This window comes from Solea senegalensis, linkage group LG18 (assembly GCF_019176455.1).
Source record: "Solea senegalensis isolate Sse05_10M linkage group LG18, IFAPA_SoseM_1, whole genome shotgun sequence".
NCBI lineage: Eukaryota > Metazoa > Chordata > Actinopteri > Pleuronectiformes > Soleidae > Solea > Solea senegalensis.
The window spans coordinates 16,948,413-16,962,660 of NC_058041.1; the positions used below are offsets into that span (position 1 = coordinate 16,948,413).

The following is a 14,248-nucleotide window of genomic DNA, read 5'->3' on the forward strand; positions in this document are numbered from 1 at the left end:
ACACATGAGCTAACGTAAACACTTTACACACTGCGGCAACAATCCGCCTTAAAGCATTAAAACTACGGGTTTTACCAGCGTTTCATCAGACAAACATATCACACAGTAAATGCTGATCGAGTTTACACATCATATGAATCATAGTTTGCGTTTACAGCGGAGTTTTAAGTCCGAGCGAACAGGACAACTTACCCTCAGCGTAACATTTAGCTTCTGAGCGCTAAGCAAAATGAGCGGCATACAACAGTAACTTCCGCTGTGGACTTTCAAAATAAAATACACAACGATGCGGTTGTAGTCCCACGTTTAACAGGAATTTAACAATGAAAACTAATTATTTACACTGTTACACCGGCAGTGAAGGTGTCGATGTCGAACGGGAGGACACGTCTAAAGCTACGTAGCCTACTAGCCTACAGCTGTAACTGCAAGCACTCACACACAATAACATGAGGAAGAAGCGGCAAACCTTTTCATGCCTCAGTGGTTCAATGATGATGACAACGTCAGCTTTAGTTTCTGATCATTTCTGATGCAACAACAGTGAACAACGAGGTAAGATGTAGCCTCACCATTAGTCTCAAACATGATATCGTTTTCCCAGATATGACCTCGAAGCGCCACCTTGTGGTGCAATCTTTCATTAGTTTATCTGAGATTTTGAAAAGGTGAGACCAGGTTAGACTCATAATGTATGGTTAAACTTTTGAACACATAAAAGAACATTGACTTTTGAATAGTTTCATCTATGAAGCGCTGCTGTCTAAATTGTGAGGTCAACATGGTATTGTGTTTTCCACATGCTGTACACATTTCATCATGTTTTGTTATGAGTTTATTATTTGTGTAAAGAACAAATATGTGGCTGATTCCAAAAATAATGATCTATGGTTTTAATCATCCACTTTTAAATTAATTAAGAAAATGTAAATGTAATCACATGTAATTAGTTATATTACTTTGAGATAGTAATTGAAATAGACAACAATAAACATTAGTGGAGGGTGGGTCCCCCTCTTTTGAAGTTGTGCAAAAGGAATAATTACACTTTTTTTCCACTTTGTGTCCTTGGCACATTTTCCCCAACTGTCCAAGTTAGCGGGGCTTCGCTGTGCGCCAGCTGTAGCTGCACCTTAAAGCCAAGACCAGCAGAGATGATAGGCACCAGAGATGATTTAGCTGGGACATACAGTATATTGGAGGGGAGAGTTTTGAAGCATGAAAAGAGTGTTGGCAAGTGACTGGGGAAAACTTGTTAAAAACCTCCATCTAACTTTCCAATTTAGGCTCCGGTCAATGACTTGACCTTTCTTTTTTTTCATTTGTGGCTCTTTGATTTGAATGTTGATTCATTAGCAGGTTTTAAAATCACTCAGTATATAGATTCACATATTGTTCTTCTGTGAATGACCTTGAAAATGACCAGGACTGGATTGTGTTCATTAAAATGTTGAGTTTATTTACTGTGCAGGCGCAGTTTTTTCTGCAAATTCAATAAAGGGAACACGAAAAGAGTTCTTTTTACATTTTACCAAAACAAAGAGATGATTTAACACTATCTCTCTTATTGAGATGAGGATCTACGACAAAGAACATTAACAGTTGGACTGCAGTCCGGATGTGGACCCAGACACCGTCCTGCCCCAATCTGGACCTATAACCCATAAATCATTGAGAATCAAGAGGGTTTGTGTTTAAACTAGCACAGCTTTTCAGAGCTGTTAAACCTAAACATTAGATTCCCCTTCTAGGATTTTTACTTACTGTATATATAAAACCAAACACAACAGGGGAGCACACCACCTCTGACCTTCTAACCATCACCTGGATAAGATCTAATCACTTTTATATACTCAGTCCATTTGGTCCAAATCCTAAAGAATCTTTCTTTTTCAAAATCTCATCCATTAGGCCAATCCATTTTGTCGATTGTAGGCAGTTTTTACTTGTAACCATTTTCTTGTGATGGATGTCTTGCTCTCCATCGGTCGTTCCTGTCAGAACTCGTGCTGACAGGAACCCAGAAAAGTTCCATGCAGGGGAACCGGATGTAAAGAGTTTACAGGTCATCCAGGACGACGTAGCTTTACTACATAAACATCAAAGTTGTAGCTACACAGGTTCAACAAAAAGGCCACGATTCGTACAGCTGTCTTGATTTTCTGTTTATTTTCTTCTCCTTCGCCGTCGACATCAATAAATCATAAGACACCGTGAAAATTATGAATACAAACATAAAAGTCCATATAAGTCCATTGAGGCTTATTTTAACAAACCAAAAATTAAATACATATAACAATTAATATGAGTATAATTACCGTGTGCGCCTCTTGAACACAGTGCAGAAACTTACAAAATCTTAACCTCATGTCTCCATGACAGTGTTCCCGCTTCTGACCCACAATCCCTCAGTTTAACCTCAAACTGACCCCAGTCATGTGAGCATGCACTTCAAAATAAAATGACCTTACTTCAAGGTATTTAAGTGACATTAAAATTATTATACAGACATAATTTAATTCACTTATGCATAAATGTACAGCCCCTTTTGTCTCCTATTTATTAATGTGAACACTTAAAGAACTCCAGTTTATAACAATGAAATCTGTCTCAAAGACAGTTACACTCCCATCAAATTACTGTGATTTATGAAAACCTTCAACCTTAAATAAATCTAGTAATTTATCAAACCCTACACAAAGTTTAAAGCTCCCTACACAAGTATGTGTTAAAGAACTATGAAACTACCTTTAGTTACTTTCCACTATCACGACCAACTTATGAATAGGACGCTCAATAATAGACGAATTAGTGAGCCTTTGACCTTCCTTCCCTAATTTCTTGTTTCCTATCTGTATGGTCGCTTTCCGCACCAAACCATCATCATCTGTACAACATCCAGCACTTTTCCCAATCTCCAGTCATTGCGGGGAGTCCCTTCTTCTTTGAGAATAACAACATCTCCGATCTTAACATTCCGTTGTGGAGAGTGCCACCGTTGCCGAAGAATGATGTTTGCCAGATATTCCTTCCTCCATCTACTCCAGAATTGCTCTGTCAAATATTGAACTCTGCGCCACCTTTTCTTGGTGTACAAATCTTCTGCCACAAATTTTCCAGGAGGGGGCAGAGGGACAGAGGTTTTCATGGTAAGTAAATGGTTCGGAGTGAGTGGTTCTTGACCTTTTGGATCACTGATGCTGTCAGTGGTGAGTGGACGGCTGTTTATTATTGACATGGCTTCATAGAAGAATGTTCTCAAGGAAGCATCATCCAACCTCCCAACACTCTTTGAGAGAACCCAGTTCATAACACTCCTTACTGTCCTGATCTGTCGTTCCCAAACACCCCCCATGTGACTAGCATCAGGTACATTCATAATGAAATCACACTGCTTCTCTGCTAGATAAGCAGCCAATCTGTCTTTGTCCACTTCCTTTAAAGCCTTTGAGAGCTCATTCTTAGCCCCTGCAAAATTTGTCCCTTGGTCTGATCTGATCTGTCTCACAGCTCCACGGATAGCTATAAAACAGCGCAAGGCATTAATGAAAGCATCAGTTGTTAGATCTTCAAGCATTTCTATGTGAATGGCTCTCAATGAAAAACATGTGAATATCAGACCATATCTTTTATTTTCCTTTCGACCTTGTTTTGTGTAAAAGGGTCCAAAACAGTCCATCCCACAAAATGAGAATGGAGGCGAGGGGTCGATACGATCCACAGGCAGATCAGCCATCTTTTGTGTTTCTGTTGGTCTGCGAGCTCTTCTGCATGGTACACATTGTTTGATGTGATTTGCCACAACTTTACTGCCACCAACCACCCAGAAGCCATTTGCTCTCACTTCATTAAGTGTTTGACCTCTGCCCTGATGCTGAGTTTTCTCATGGCAGTAATCCAGGATCAGTCGTGTGATTACACCATCTTTTGGTAGGATAGCAGGATGTTTTAGGTCTAGAGGTAAGGATGCTGCTTTTATTCTCCCTCCCACCCTAAGGACACCCTCTTGCAGTATCGGATCAAGCTGAAACAAATTATTGTTTTTTGACAGTTTTCCTTGCTTAAGCTTCTGTATTTCCTCTTTGAAGGCTTCTTTCTGAGCTAGTTTCACAAGCACCAAACCAGCCTCTCTCCTGTCCTCAACCATTATGCGCTCTGATAATTTGTTCTTTTTTGCTAACTGAAGAATCCGAGCCACTACGTTCAAAGCAGTAAACCACTTAGAAAATCGTGTGAATCTCTCTAGAAAGTTATCATCCTTGAGTACATTGATTTGCAATGCTTGAACTGTTTTTACCTCAGGATCTCCCACCATGAGCTCTGTTGTTGTTTTTGGGGTGGTAATCTGTCTCTCCCAGAGAAACTTTGGTCCAGAAAACCAGTTTGAATTGATCAGGTCTGCCACCTTGAGACCTCTGGAGGCATGATCAGCCGGATTTTGATCAGTGTCAATGTGATACCACTGCGCTGGGTCAGTTGTTTCTCTGATTCTCTGGACTCTATTTGCGACAAAAACGTGAAACCTCCGGGATTCATTAGCAATGTAGCCTAAAACTACCTTTGAGTCTGTCCAAAAGAACTCCTGATCCACCTTGAGCTCCAGCTCCTCCCTTAACATGCTGCTGATTGCTGAGGACACCACTGCAGCTGTTAACTCAAGCCTTGGTATGGTTACTACCTTTGAGGGAGCAACTCTTGCCTTGCCTATGACTAAGGAACAATGAACTTTATCCTCACTGACTACTCGGATGTATGAACACTGCCCATACCCATAGCTACTTGCATCTGAGAAATGATGCAACTCAATTCTTTGAGCCTTCCCTAAGGTTTCAGGAGCAAAGCATCGAGGGATCTGGAGTTTTTGCAGATTCTCTAAATCTTTCAGCCAATTCTCCCACTGTGGCTGCAACTCTCTGGGCAGTGGTTCATCCCATGCTATGCCCTTTTGACACATCTCTTGAAGCACTTTCTTTCCCAAAAGAAGAAAGGGAGCTAGAAAGCCAAGTGGGTCAAACACGGAGGCTACGGTTGAAAGAATTCCTCTCCGTGTTGCTCGTTTCTCATCAAGGGTCACACTAAAGGAGAAGGTGTCATTGCACTGTCGGGTACTGACTCTAAAACTTCCCTATTATTGGAAACAAACTTGTGCAGATGCAAGTTTCCTTTTGCACACACAGTTTGTATCTCTTTCACTAATTTGATGGCGGTGTCTGCTGATTCCACACTGATGAGGCCATCATCAACATAGAAATTCCTTTTAATGAAGTTGGCCGCAGATGGATACTCTTCTTCATTTTTGCTTGCCAAGTACCTCATACCAAAGTTGGCACACCCTGGGGAGGACGCTGCTCCAAAGAGGTGAACCTTCATGCGGTATTCTTTTGGCTCTGACTCTGTATCACCTTTTTCCCACCAAAGAAACCTCAAATAGTTTCTGTCTTCCCTGCTCACGTGAAATCTGTGGAACATTTTTTCCACATCACAAATTATGGCTATTGGATGTTTGCGGAATCTGCAGAGCACCCCTGTCAGGCCATTTGTGAGATCAGGTCCGGTTAGCAGGTGATCATTCAGAGCTGTGCCTTCATACTTGGCTGAACAGTCAAATACAACTCTGATCTTTTCAGGTTTTCTTGGGTGATAAACCCCATGGTGTGGAATGTACCATACATTTCCAACATCTGGTGACTCTTTAGCTCTTTCTGCTTCACCTCCCTCGATGACTCCTGCCATAAACTGAACATAGTCCGCTTTGAATTTGGGATTTCTCTCAAACTTTCTTTTTAGGTGCCTCAGTCGAATCAGGGCTAGTTGTTTGTTTCCAGGCAAAAGTGGACGTGTTTTAAATGGAAGTGGCATTTCCAAGTGACCCTCTGTATTCTGCTGTATTCTTTCATTCAGAAATTGTGTGAACTGGATGTCATGCTGTGATACTGTCTTTTCTCCAGGATTTGTGTCTTTGAAGTCGGATTCCAGGACGCTAATGACAGCAGCTGGTGTTAATGCTGGGAGTTCTTTGACTGCTACGCGATGACACAGCCCTGTCACTACTGTTGACCTTGCCATATTTAGTGAGCTGCCAACAATGCTCCATCCCAAGTCAGTTTTAACTGCATATGGCTCCTCATCACCTCCAGTAATGACATGTCGTGGTGCTAGTGCTCTACAGCAGTCATATCCTATCAGGAGTCCAACTTCACAATCTAGCAACTCTGGCATTTCCTGTGCTATGGCATTCAGGTGTTTCCATCTCTTAGCTGTTGCAGGAGTCGGGATATGTGAGCGCTCAAGTGGGATGAAGTCTCTGGTGTATGCAGGTGTCAAGTTGATAAAGCTTCTTGAGGTAAACCCTCTAACTCTAAGCCCACTAACCTTCTCACTCTGAACAATGGAATCTTTTCCCATTATAGTGGTAAGCTTCAACTTGACTGGCTCTAAATCTACACCCATCTTCTCACATACCTCCTTGTCTACAAAAGTGCTGCTACTCTGGGTATCTAAGAGAGCATATGCTAATTTCTCTGTTTCAGGGGACGTGACTGATGATATCCATACTGGCACTATCATTGACGTGCTCCCACCATCACCTTTGTCTACACAGCACGAAAGTGAAGATGAATTTTCTTCTGCCTGGACAGTATGAGCGGTTGTGTCTGGGGTAGTGCTGCGATACTCATGCAGCGGTGTTGGATGGTGTTTTTTACATATAGTACAGGTTGCCTTGTTCCTGCAGTCTCTTGAATTGTGTCCTATTTTAAGACAGCCAAAACAAAGTTTTTGTGAAGTATGAAACTTTTCTTTTCTTCTGCTGACTTATTAGTAAATGTCTGACACTTATGAATGGAGTGACTTTCGCTGCAGTACATGCATTTAACTGGACTTGCAGAATAAAATGACATGTTCGTCCTCTTGGATTGATTGGCATCTTTAAGGCTGTTCTCTACAATGCCTTGTGTTCTCATTACTGTTTTAAATTTATCTGGCTCCTTTGTGTTTGTGACGAACACACTTGCCTTTGGACGCTTCATATCTCTGGATGGCCTTTCCTCCGATGACTTCAAGGCGTGAAAGGATGTTACAGGATTGCATGCTACATCTGCCTCTTGAGCCAAAAACTTGGCAAACTCCTTAAAACTGGGGTATTCATGTGTTCCCTGCAACTGTTTTGTAACATGACGGTTCCAGCGTGATGTCACCCAATCAGGGAGTTTTTGGAGCATCTTCTGATTTTCTTCGCAGTCATTTAACACCTGAAGACCTTTAATGTGTGGCATAGCATTGCTGCAGGTAGTCAGAAAATCACTGTATTGTCTGAGTTTAATAGAATCTCGTGAATTGATCTTTGGCCAATTGTTCAGCTTTTCTCTATATGCACGCTGAATTACAAAAGGATGGCCATATCGTGAATTCAGTGCCTCCCATGCTTGATTGTAAGCTTCTTCATCCTTCCTGTAGAAGCTTCCTTCCAGAACTGATTGTGCTTCACCACTGATGTACTTCTGTAGATAAAACAACCTGTCGGCTTGATTCGTGCATCGCCGTTCTATCAATGCTTTGAAACTAGTACTCCACTCTAAGAACTTAAGCGGGTCTCCTGAGAACACCGAAGGCTCTGGTGCTGGGAGTCTAGTGAGAGCCATTGTGTCATGTAAGGCTTGTACTAATGAAACTTCATTGTTAGCAGGGCTCGCTAGTTCATTGTTGGAGATTTGATGTAATTGTTTCTCTTTGGTCTCTTTTTTAATAGACACAGGAGGACAATGGTTAACCTCACTGCATACAGTTCCAGGGGCTTCACCGGAGCCTGCTTCAGAATAAGCTTTCATCTTAGCAGCTATCACTTGAAGATCGCGCTGATTTTCTAGTCTTTTGAGTTCCTGCTTTTGTGTAGCGATTGCCTCCTCCATTTCCATTTCTGCCCTTTTTGCGGCATATTGTGCAACACAGTCTGCTCTTTTTGCTGTGATGCTTTGTTGTTCTGATGAACATCTTGAGTGGTGGCTACCAACAGAAGATTTAGGGTTTGAGGTGCTAAATATCGACTTGGCATACTCTCTGTCAAGTACCATGTGCAATCTTGCATTTTCTGCCATAGCATCAAACTCCTCTAGCCCCACTTCACTCATGCGTACTTTCATTAGCGCCATCACATCTGCAGTTACCGCTGTGCAGGAATCCATTTTTCGTCTGATATCAGTAGAAGGTGCAGACACTAATCGAATATTTCCATATGCGTCTTTCACTTGAGTTTCTAGCTCCTCTACAGCGTCCATCATGTGACACAAGTCTTTGTCAGAACACTCATCTTTGAGTGAGGAGCGGGTATCTTTAATTTGACCTTTCCACTTGTCATACAGTATGACAAATTTACTCTCCCTTTGAGAGGCCTCCTGTTGCTTCAACTCCAGCATTTTTGGGGTTAACCTTCTATCTCTTGAGGATTTACGGGGTTCAACTTTGCTGGTGAAGGTAGGCTCAGATTGTGATACACTTTGAATTTGTATTCTAGCATGAATATCACCTATAAGTGACTCTAATCTCTCTATTTCGATCTCATCTGTTTGTAATGTTAACCGTTCCTTTAACCTTGATAACTCTGCTTGAAGGAACTCAATTGATTCACTAGGACCACCACACTGTGATTTTTCACTAAGCATTGACATTGTAACGAGATAGAAATGTTACCGTGTCTATCACTAAATTACTACAAACATGTATATGTACCAGTGGCAATAGTTACTCTTATAAACCTCTATTGCAATGCACAACAAATTTCAAAGAGTTCAATTCTTTCAACATTTATAAATGTCCATACAGTTGAAGGCTTGACATTGTCAAATCAAATGCTTACTGCAGAGCTGCTCTCGTCTGCCTTAATGCTGTAAACAATGCCAGGTGAAACCAGGTAAGGATATGTGAAGCGCTGTGGCACCTGCTGTTAAACTCTGCCCTCTGTTGGTGGAATTGCGGTACGTCGCGGTTGGCGATGACGTCCTCTCTCTCGTCAGCAAGCCGTAACGAAGTCGCCGTGTTTTGAGGATGACGCTGACGTCCTCTCTCTCGTCAGCAAGCCGTAACGAAATCGCCGTATTTTGCGGATGACGCTGACGTCCTCTCTCTCGTCGGCTCCGTGAACGTTACAACCCCACGTAGCGGCAGCAGTCACTCTTCCCGCTGGCTCGGACACTCGCAGCTCTCGCTTCTCAACTTTTGGCCGCCTCGGCGGTACGTTTTCACTGTAGCTACACAGGTTCAACAAAAAGGCCACGATTCGTACAGCTGTCTTGATTTTCTGTTTATTTTCTTCTCCTTCGCCGTCGACATCAATAAATCATAAGACACCGTGAAAACTATGAATACAAACATAAAAGTCCATATAAGTCCATTGAGGCTTATTTTAACAAACCAAAAATTAAATACATATAACAATTAATATGAGTATAATTACCGTGTGCGCCTCTTGAACACAGTGCAGAAACTTACGAAATCTTAACCTCATGTCTCCATGACAGTGTTCCCGCTTCTGACCCACAATCCCTCAGTTTAACCTCAAACTGACCCCAGTCATGTGAGCATGCACTTCAAAATAAAATGACCTTACTTCAAGGTATTTAAGTGACATTAAAATTATTATACAGACATAATTTAATTCACTTATGCATAAATGTACAGCCCCTTTTGTCTCCTATTTATTAATGTGAACACTTAAAGAACTCCAGTTTATAACAATGAAATCTGTCTCAAAGACAGTTACAAAAGTTATGTGGCGTTTGTATTTTTTTCAGATTGTGAATCCTATTGTAAACCAGTGAAGGGCAACCTGAAGATCAACATGAAGAAATATTGCAAAAAGGATTATGGTAAGAGAGCTTTACTTACGTATCTATAATCGACAAATAAACAGCATTGGGAGTGTTGACCCTTTTATGAATGTCTTCACAGCGGTCCAAGTGAATGTGCTTGACATGGAGACAGTGGGAGACTGGGCCAAGTTCTCGGTGAGCGTGGCGTCTGTGTACAAGAGCCGCGGCGAGCCTTTGAAACGAGGCGACAACATCCTGTGGGTTCACATGAAGGACCTCGCCTGCAAATGTCCCAAGATCCAGATGAGCAAGCGATTCTTGGTGATGGGTGGCAGCGACGGTGGAACAGCCAAGGTGACGGGTCCAGGTGTCGGTCCCGGGAGTGGGACCACCACTCCAGGGACAGAGCATGTGGGCCTGGTGGCTGATAAGAACAGCCTGGTCATCCAGTGGAGGGATGTGTGGACAAGACGTCTGAGGAAGTTTCAGCGCAAAGAGAAGAAGGGGAAGTGCAGCAAAGCATGATGGGAAAGCAGCGTCCATCCCTACCTCTCCCCCATCAACCACCTTCATGAACCCTGATCCACTAATCCCACCACCTTCTCTAAATCCCTTCTCCTCCCCGATCAGTGGAACACTGCAACTTACAAAGACTGTTTGTGCCCCGTCCTTTTTCAGGACCTCATCTTGTGTATAGTGTATAATTATTTTACTTTGTATTTTGAAACTCTCATGTCTTTGTGTCCGTTGGTTTGCCTTGAAAAGGGACCGTTAAAAAGGGTATGAAGTGGACACAGAATCAGATGCCATGATGACAGCAGCAGTCATGCCCGCTCACCTCCGACAGTGACGTCCAGCCTGAACTCGGATGAGTACGACATGCTGCACGTCTGACACGTCTTCCGCGGTTTGCTGTCAAAGGTTGAATGACTGAAACAATGGGCCGACGTGCTCCAGGTCTCTGCTGTAACTTCTACTGACTCTAACAACAAAAGACTCTCGTCCTATGAGGAACCGTGCCGATGCTCGGTCTCCTCACCACTGCTGCTGCCACTGGACAGCCTCATACAGGCTCTCACGTCAAGTATTTGATGCCGTCATGCATAATTATCATTTCTTTTATCACTCTTTATACAGTTAGGTACGTACATATTTGGATAAAGACACACATTCAGTGGATTTAGAATGAAACAATCAAGATGTGATTCAAGCGTGGCCTCTACTTAAAACTAAACTAAACTTAACTAAATAAAAGACTTGTTTTAATACTTGATGACTGCCTGAAATGTGGAACCTTTGCTGAGTTTCCTCCGTGGATATGCTTTGCCAGGCTTTTACTGCGGCCTCCAGCCTTCAGTTGTTGCCTGTTTGCAGGTCTTTCTGCCTTCACTTGAAAAGTCTGCTTTATTGAGTTGAGATCAGGTGACTGACTTGGCCACTGAAGAACATTCCACTTCATTCCCTTCAAAAGCTCTCGTGTTGCTTTTGCAGTAGGTTTTTGCGTCGTTATCCGTCTGTAATTTGAAGTCAGTTTGACAGGATTATAATCTTGTGCACTTCAGACGTCATCCATATAGTTGCCTGATGACGTGGTATGCTCTGGATCATGAGCTGTTGCTTTCCTTCTCCACTCTTTTCTTTTATCGTTCTGGTACAAGTTCATCTTTGTTTCATCTGACCACAGAATCGTTTTTTTTTTCTTTTTCTTTTAGATATTTTCGAGCCAGTTCTAACGTAGCCTTACTGTTGTTGTGTGTTCTCAGTGGAAGGCCAGATTATGGTCTTCTTCACTCACACCGACAACTCTTTGGATCTCAAGTTAAAGCCACCAAACGCATATGCTTTTTAGTCCAGTCAGTTATTTCCGAGCCCCTAATAAATGGACAATAAAAAAGTAAACATCTTTATGTTCAATCCCTCAAATTAAAGCTGAGAGTCCACACTTGAATCACATCTTCATTGCTTCATTTCAAAGTCATTGCGGTGGTGTTCATGTGTCTCCGTGTGTGCAGGTATGTACCTATTTTGTTATTTCATCAACGCAGATGAAACCCGGATCTTTCATTTGAATCAGAACACAAAGGAAAGGAAGCTTGTGTGAGCCACATTCCAGGCTGGTCTAAAGTCCTGCATCCCCGTCGTGATTCATTGCTTGTCACTTCTTCTGGAAGAACGATGAAGTGGTGTGGACAAATGGCTGGGATTTCAGAACAGTGTTTCCAGGGAGACTGTTTTTGCTTCATGGGAAATGTCTTTGGCTGTGCAGTGTCCTTCCAGATGTTGTCGTGTGACCACTGTCTTTTCTTTCTTTTTTCTTTTTATAAACTGTCTTGGACTATTTTAATGTGTCTCGTGACTGGCAGACTTTTTGTTTGCCAAAATAAGAGATTGAAAAAGATTTACCTTTAATGCAGTAAAATGAAAACACAGTAACATAAACAACATGGACATGTTTTTAGTACATTTCGACAAAATGAATGAGTCCGGGACATTTTCCGTGCTTACTGATTGTATATTGACAAAAAAAGGATCGTATTTCCTTCCTCGTGTGCTTTGCTATGTTTGCGTGTTTGTGGTTTTTGCTGGTCTATCAAAACATTGCAGTGAGTAGAGAAAGAGTAGAGAAACCCAACATGAGCATGAAAACCCAAAGAAAAGCATCTTTGGTCATCTTCCCCAACTTGCTTACCTGAATTCTTAAATCTCATCACCCTGTACCAAATAAGTATTGTCCATTTTTAAATTCCCTGCAGAGATAATGAAAGGTCAGACCTGTCTGGTTGTTCTCAAACTGTTTATCTACCTGTGAAGTATATTTTAATTTATTTAAATAGAGAACAGGATAAACACACCGTGCTGAGGGGCTGGTGTGTCCTGCCGGCTTGTGGTTCTGCTCCTTTGAGTGCGGTGGTCTGTCTGCTGCTCTGCTCATTCCCTTGGAGTCCGTGGTGGCCAAATCCCCTTAACGGTGTAATACAGTATACAGCGCTGCACTGTACATCTGATGTGAATGCATGTCAAACTGTGAAGAACACACTCACACAAGTGTCGAGTCGGATTGTGAACACCCTCACAGACGATGCTGTATTTTTACGTACCCCAAAACGATCATGTAACCCTGTGTGACTTCTCTCCCCGCACCCCGTCATTCCTGGTGACGGCCTTAAATGGAATTACACACAAAGCGTTTGAAGTGTTTACGGCGTCGTGCCCAGGACACAGTTCTCGCCACTGGGACTGAACAAAAATCCTCCAAAATGGTATTGTCCTTGATTTTTTTTAACTTCCTATTTGCTGTTTGTTTTAAAGTGCGCACCACGGACGGTGGAATAAAGATAAGACGTAGGAGAATGCCAGATGTTAGGGGGATGGTTGCGATGCCTTGTGAAAGCTATTTAGTGAGCCTTGTAGGTACAGCTGTCTTGTTGCTTTACATTAACAAGCTTAGCGGCATGGTAGTGGACCCCCCCTTTGCAGCAATCATGGCATTAACAGCTGTGTTCTTGAATGTGTGTCTAATTACCTATACCCAAACAAATGATACGCAAGTATGGAGGGTAAAGAGTGCTCTCCTCCTCGGCCTGTGTTTTAAGAGTAATAATAATAATCAAATCAATTTGGATTCCCCCGGTTTTTGTGTCACTTACATTTCCACATTTGCCTTGTTTAGGTCTTGACGTGTTGTAAATATGTACTGAGCTGCCGCTGCCTTCTGTGTTGTCGTTTTTTTGTAAATGGTCTCTTTGATGGATGAACAAACCAGATGATGTGATATGGATGTAGAAAGCAGGAACATGTGCTTCTGTGAGCGTCAGATGTGGTTCAGATATTACTGAGAATGTATTCCTCTTGGCTGGATGTTGTTTCCAGACAACATCTGCCAAAATGATGATTTTGGGGAAAAAAAAAAAAAAAGTGACATGGGCTGATGGAACCCTCTTATTTTCCCATAGAGGTACAACAGGACCTATTACAACCAACCACCACTTTGTTTTATTATTGCCCTTAGACAAAAACTACCTTCATTTGAGAACAAAGAGATCCCTAATGTCAGCCCTTATCTTCACTTTGTTTTTGAATCACAGTCTTCCTTGTACATGTTCTCTGAGGCAATGAACCACTGACGTTTTATTCTCAATGGTAAAAAAATAAATAAATTATAAGTTAATGAGCCATGTGTTGTCTTGGTGATCCGTCTCTGTGTAGATGTCATTAATGTAGAAACCTCAATGAACAGAGCTCAAGAGTTCACACACACACGTCAACAAAATATAAAATATTTAAAGATGCTTTGGCTGACATTTTGAGTCCAACATGAACATGTTAAGAAATAGTTATATATTTCATAAGTTGATTCTTGGTAATATTGAACAGATTTAATGTTTTAAATAAGCTTTTTAGCTATGCTAAATGCTCAAGAAAGTGAAGTTTAAAAGGGCTTTGTG

At 41.9% G+C, this 14,248-nt stretch overlaps 1 protein-coding gene across 1 annotated transcript in view; it reads left to right on the forward strand.

Annotated features, from left to right (window-relative positions):
- Positions 1 to 13,971, forward strand: part of ntn2 (netrin 2) — a 46,459-nt gene extending 32,488 nt beyond the window's left edge. Inside the window, exons 6-7 of the mRNA XM_044014230.1 lie at positions 9,786 to 9,860; positions 9,943 to 13,971. Coding sequence (XP_043870165.1) covers positions 9,786 to 9,860; positions 9,943 to 10,328 — 461 coding nt within the window. The 3' untranslated portion in view covers positions 10,329 to 13,971. The remainder of the gene's footprint in view (positions 1 to 9,785; positions 9,861 to 9,942) is intronic.
- Positions 13,972 to 14,248: the final 277 nt, after the last annotated feature.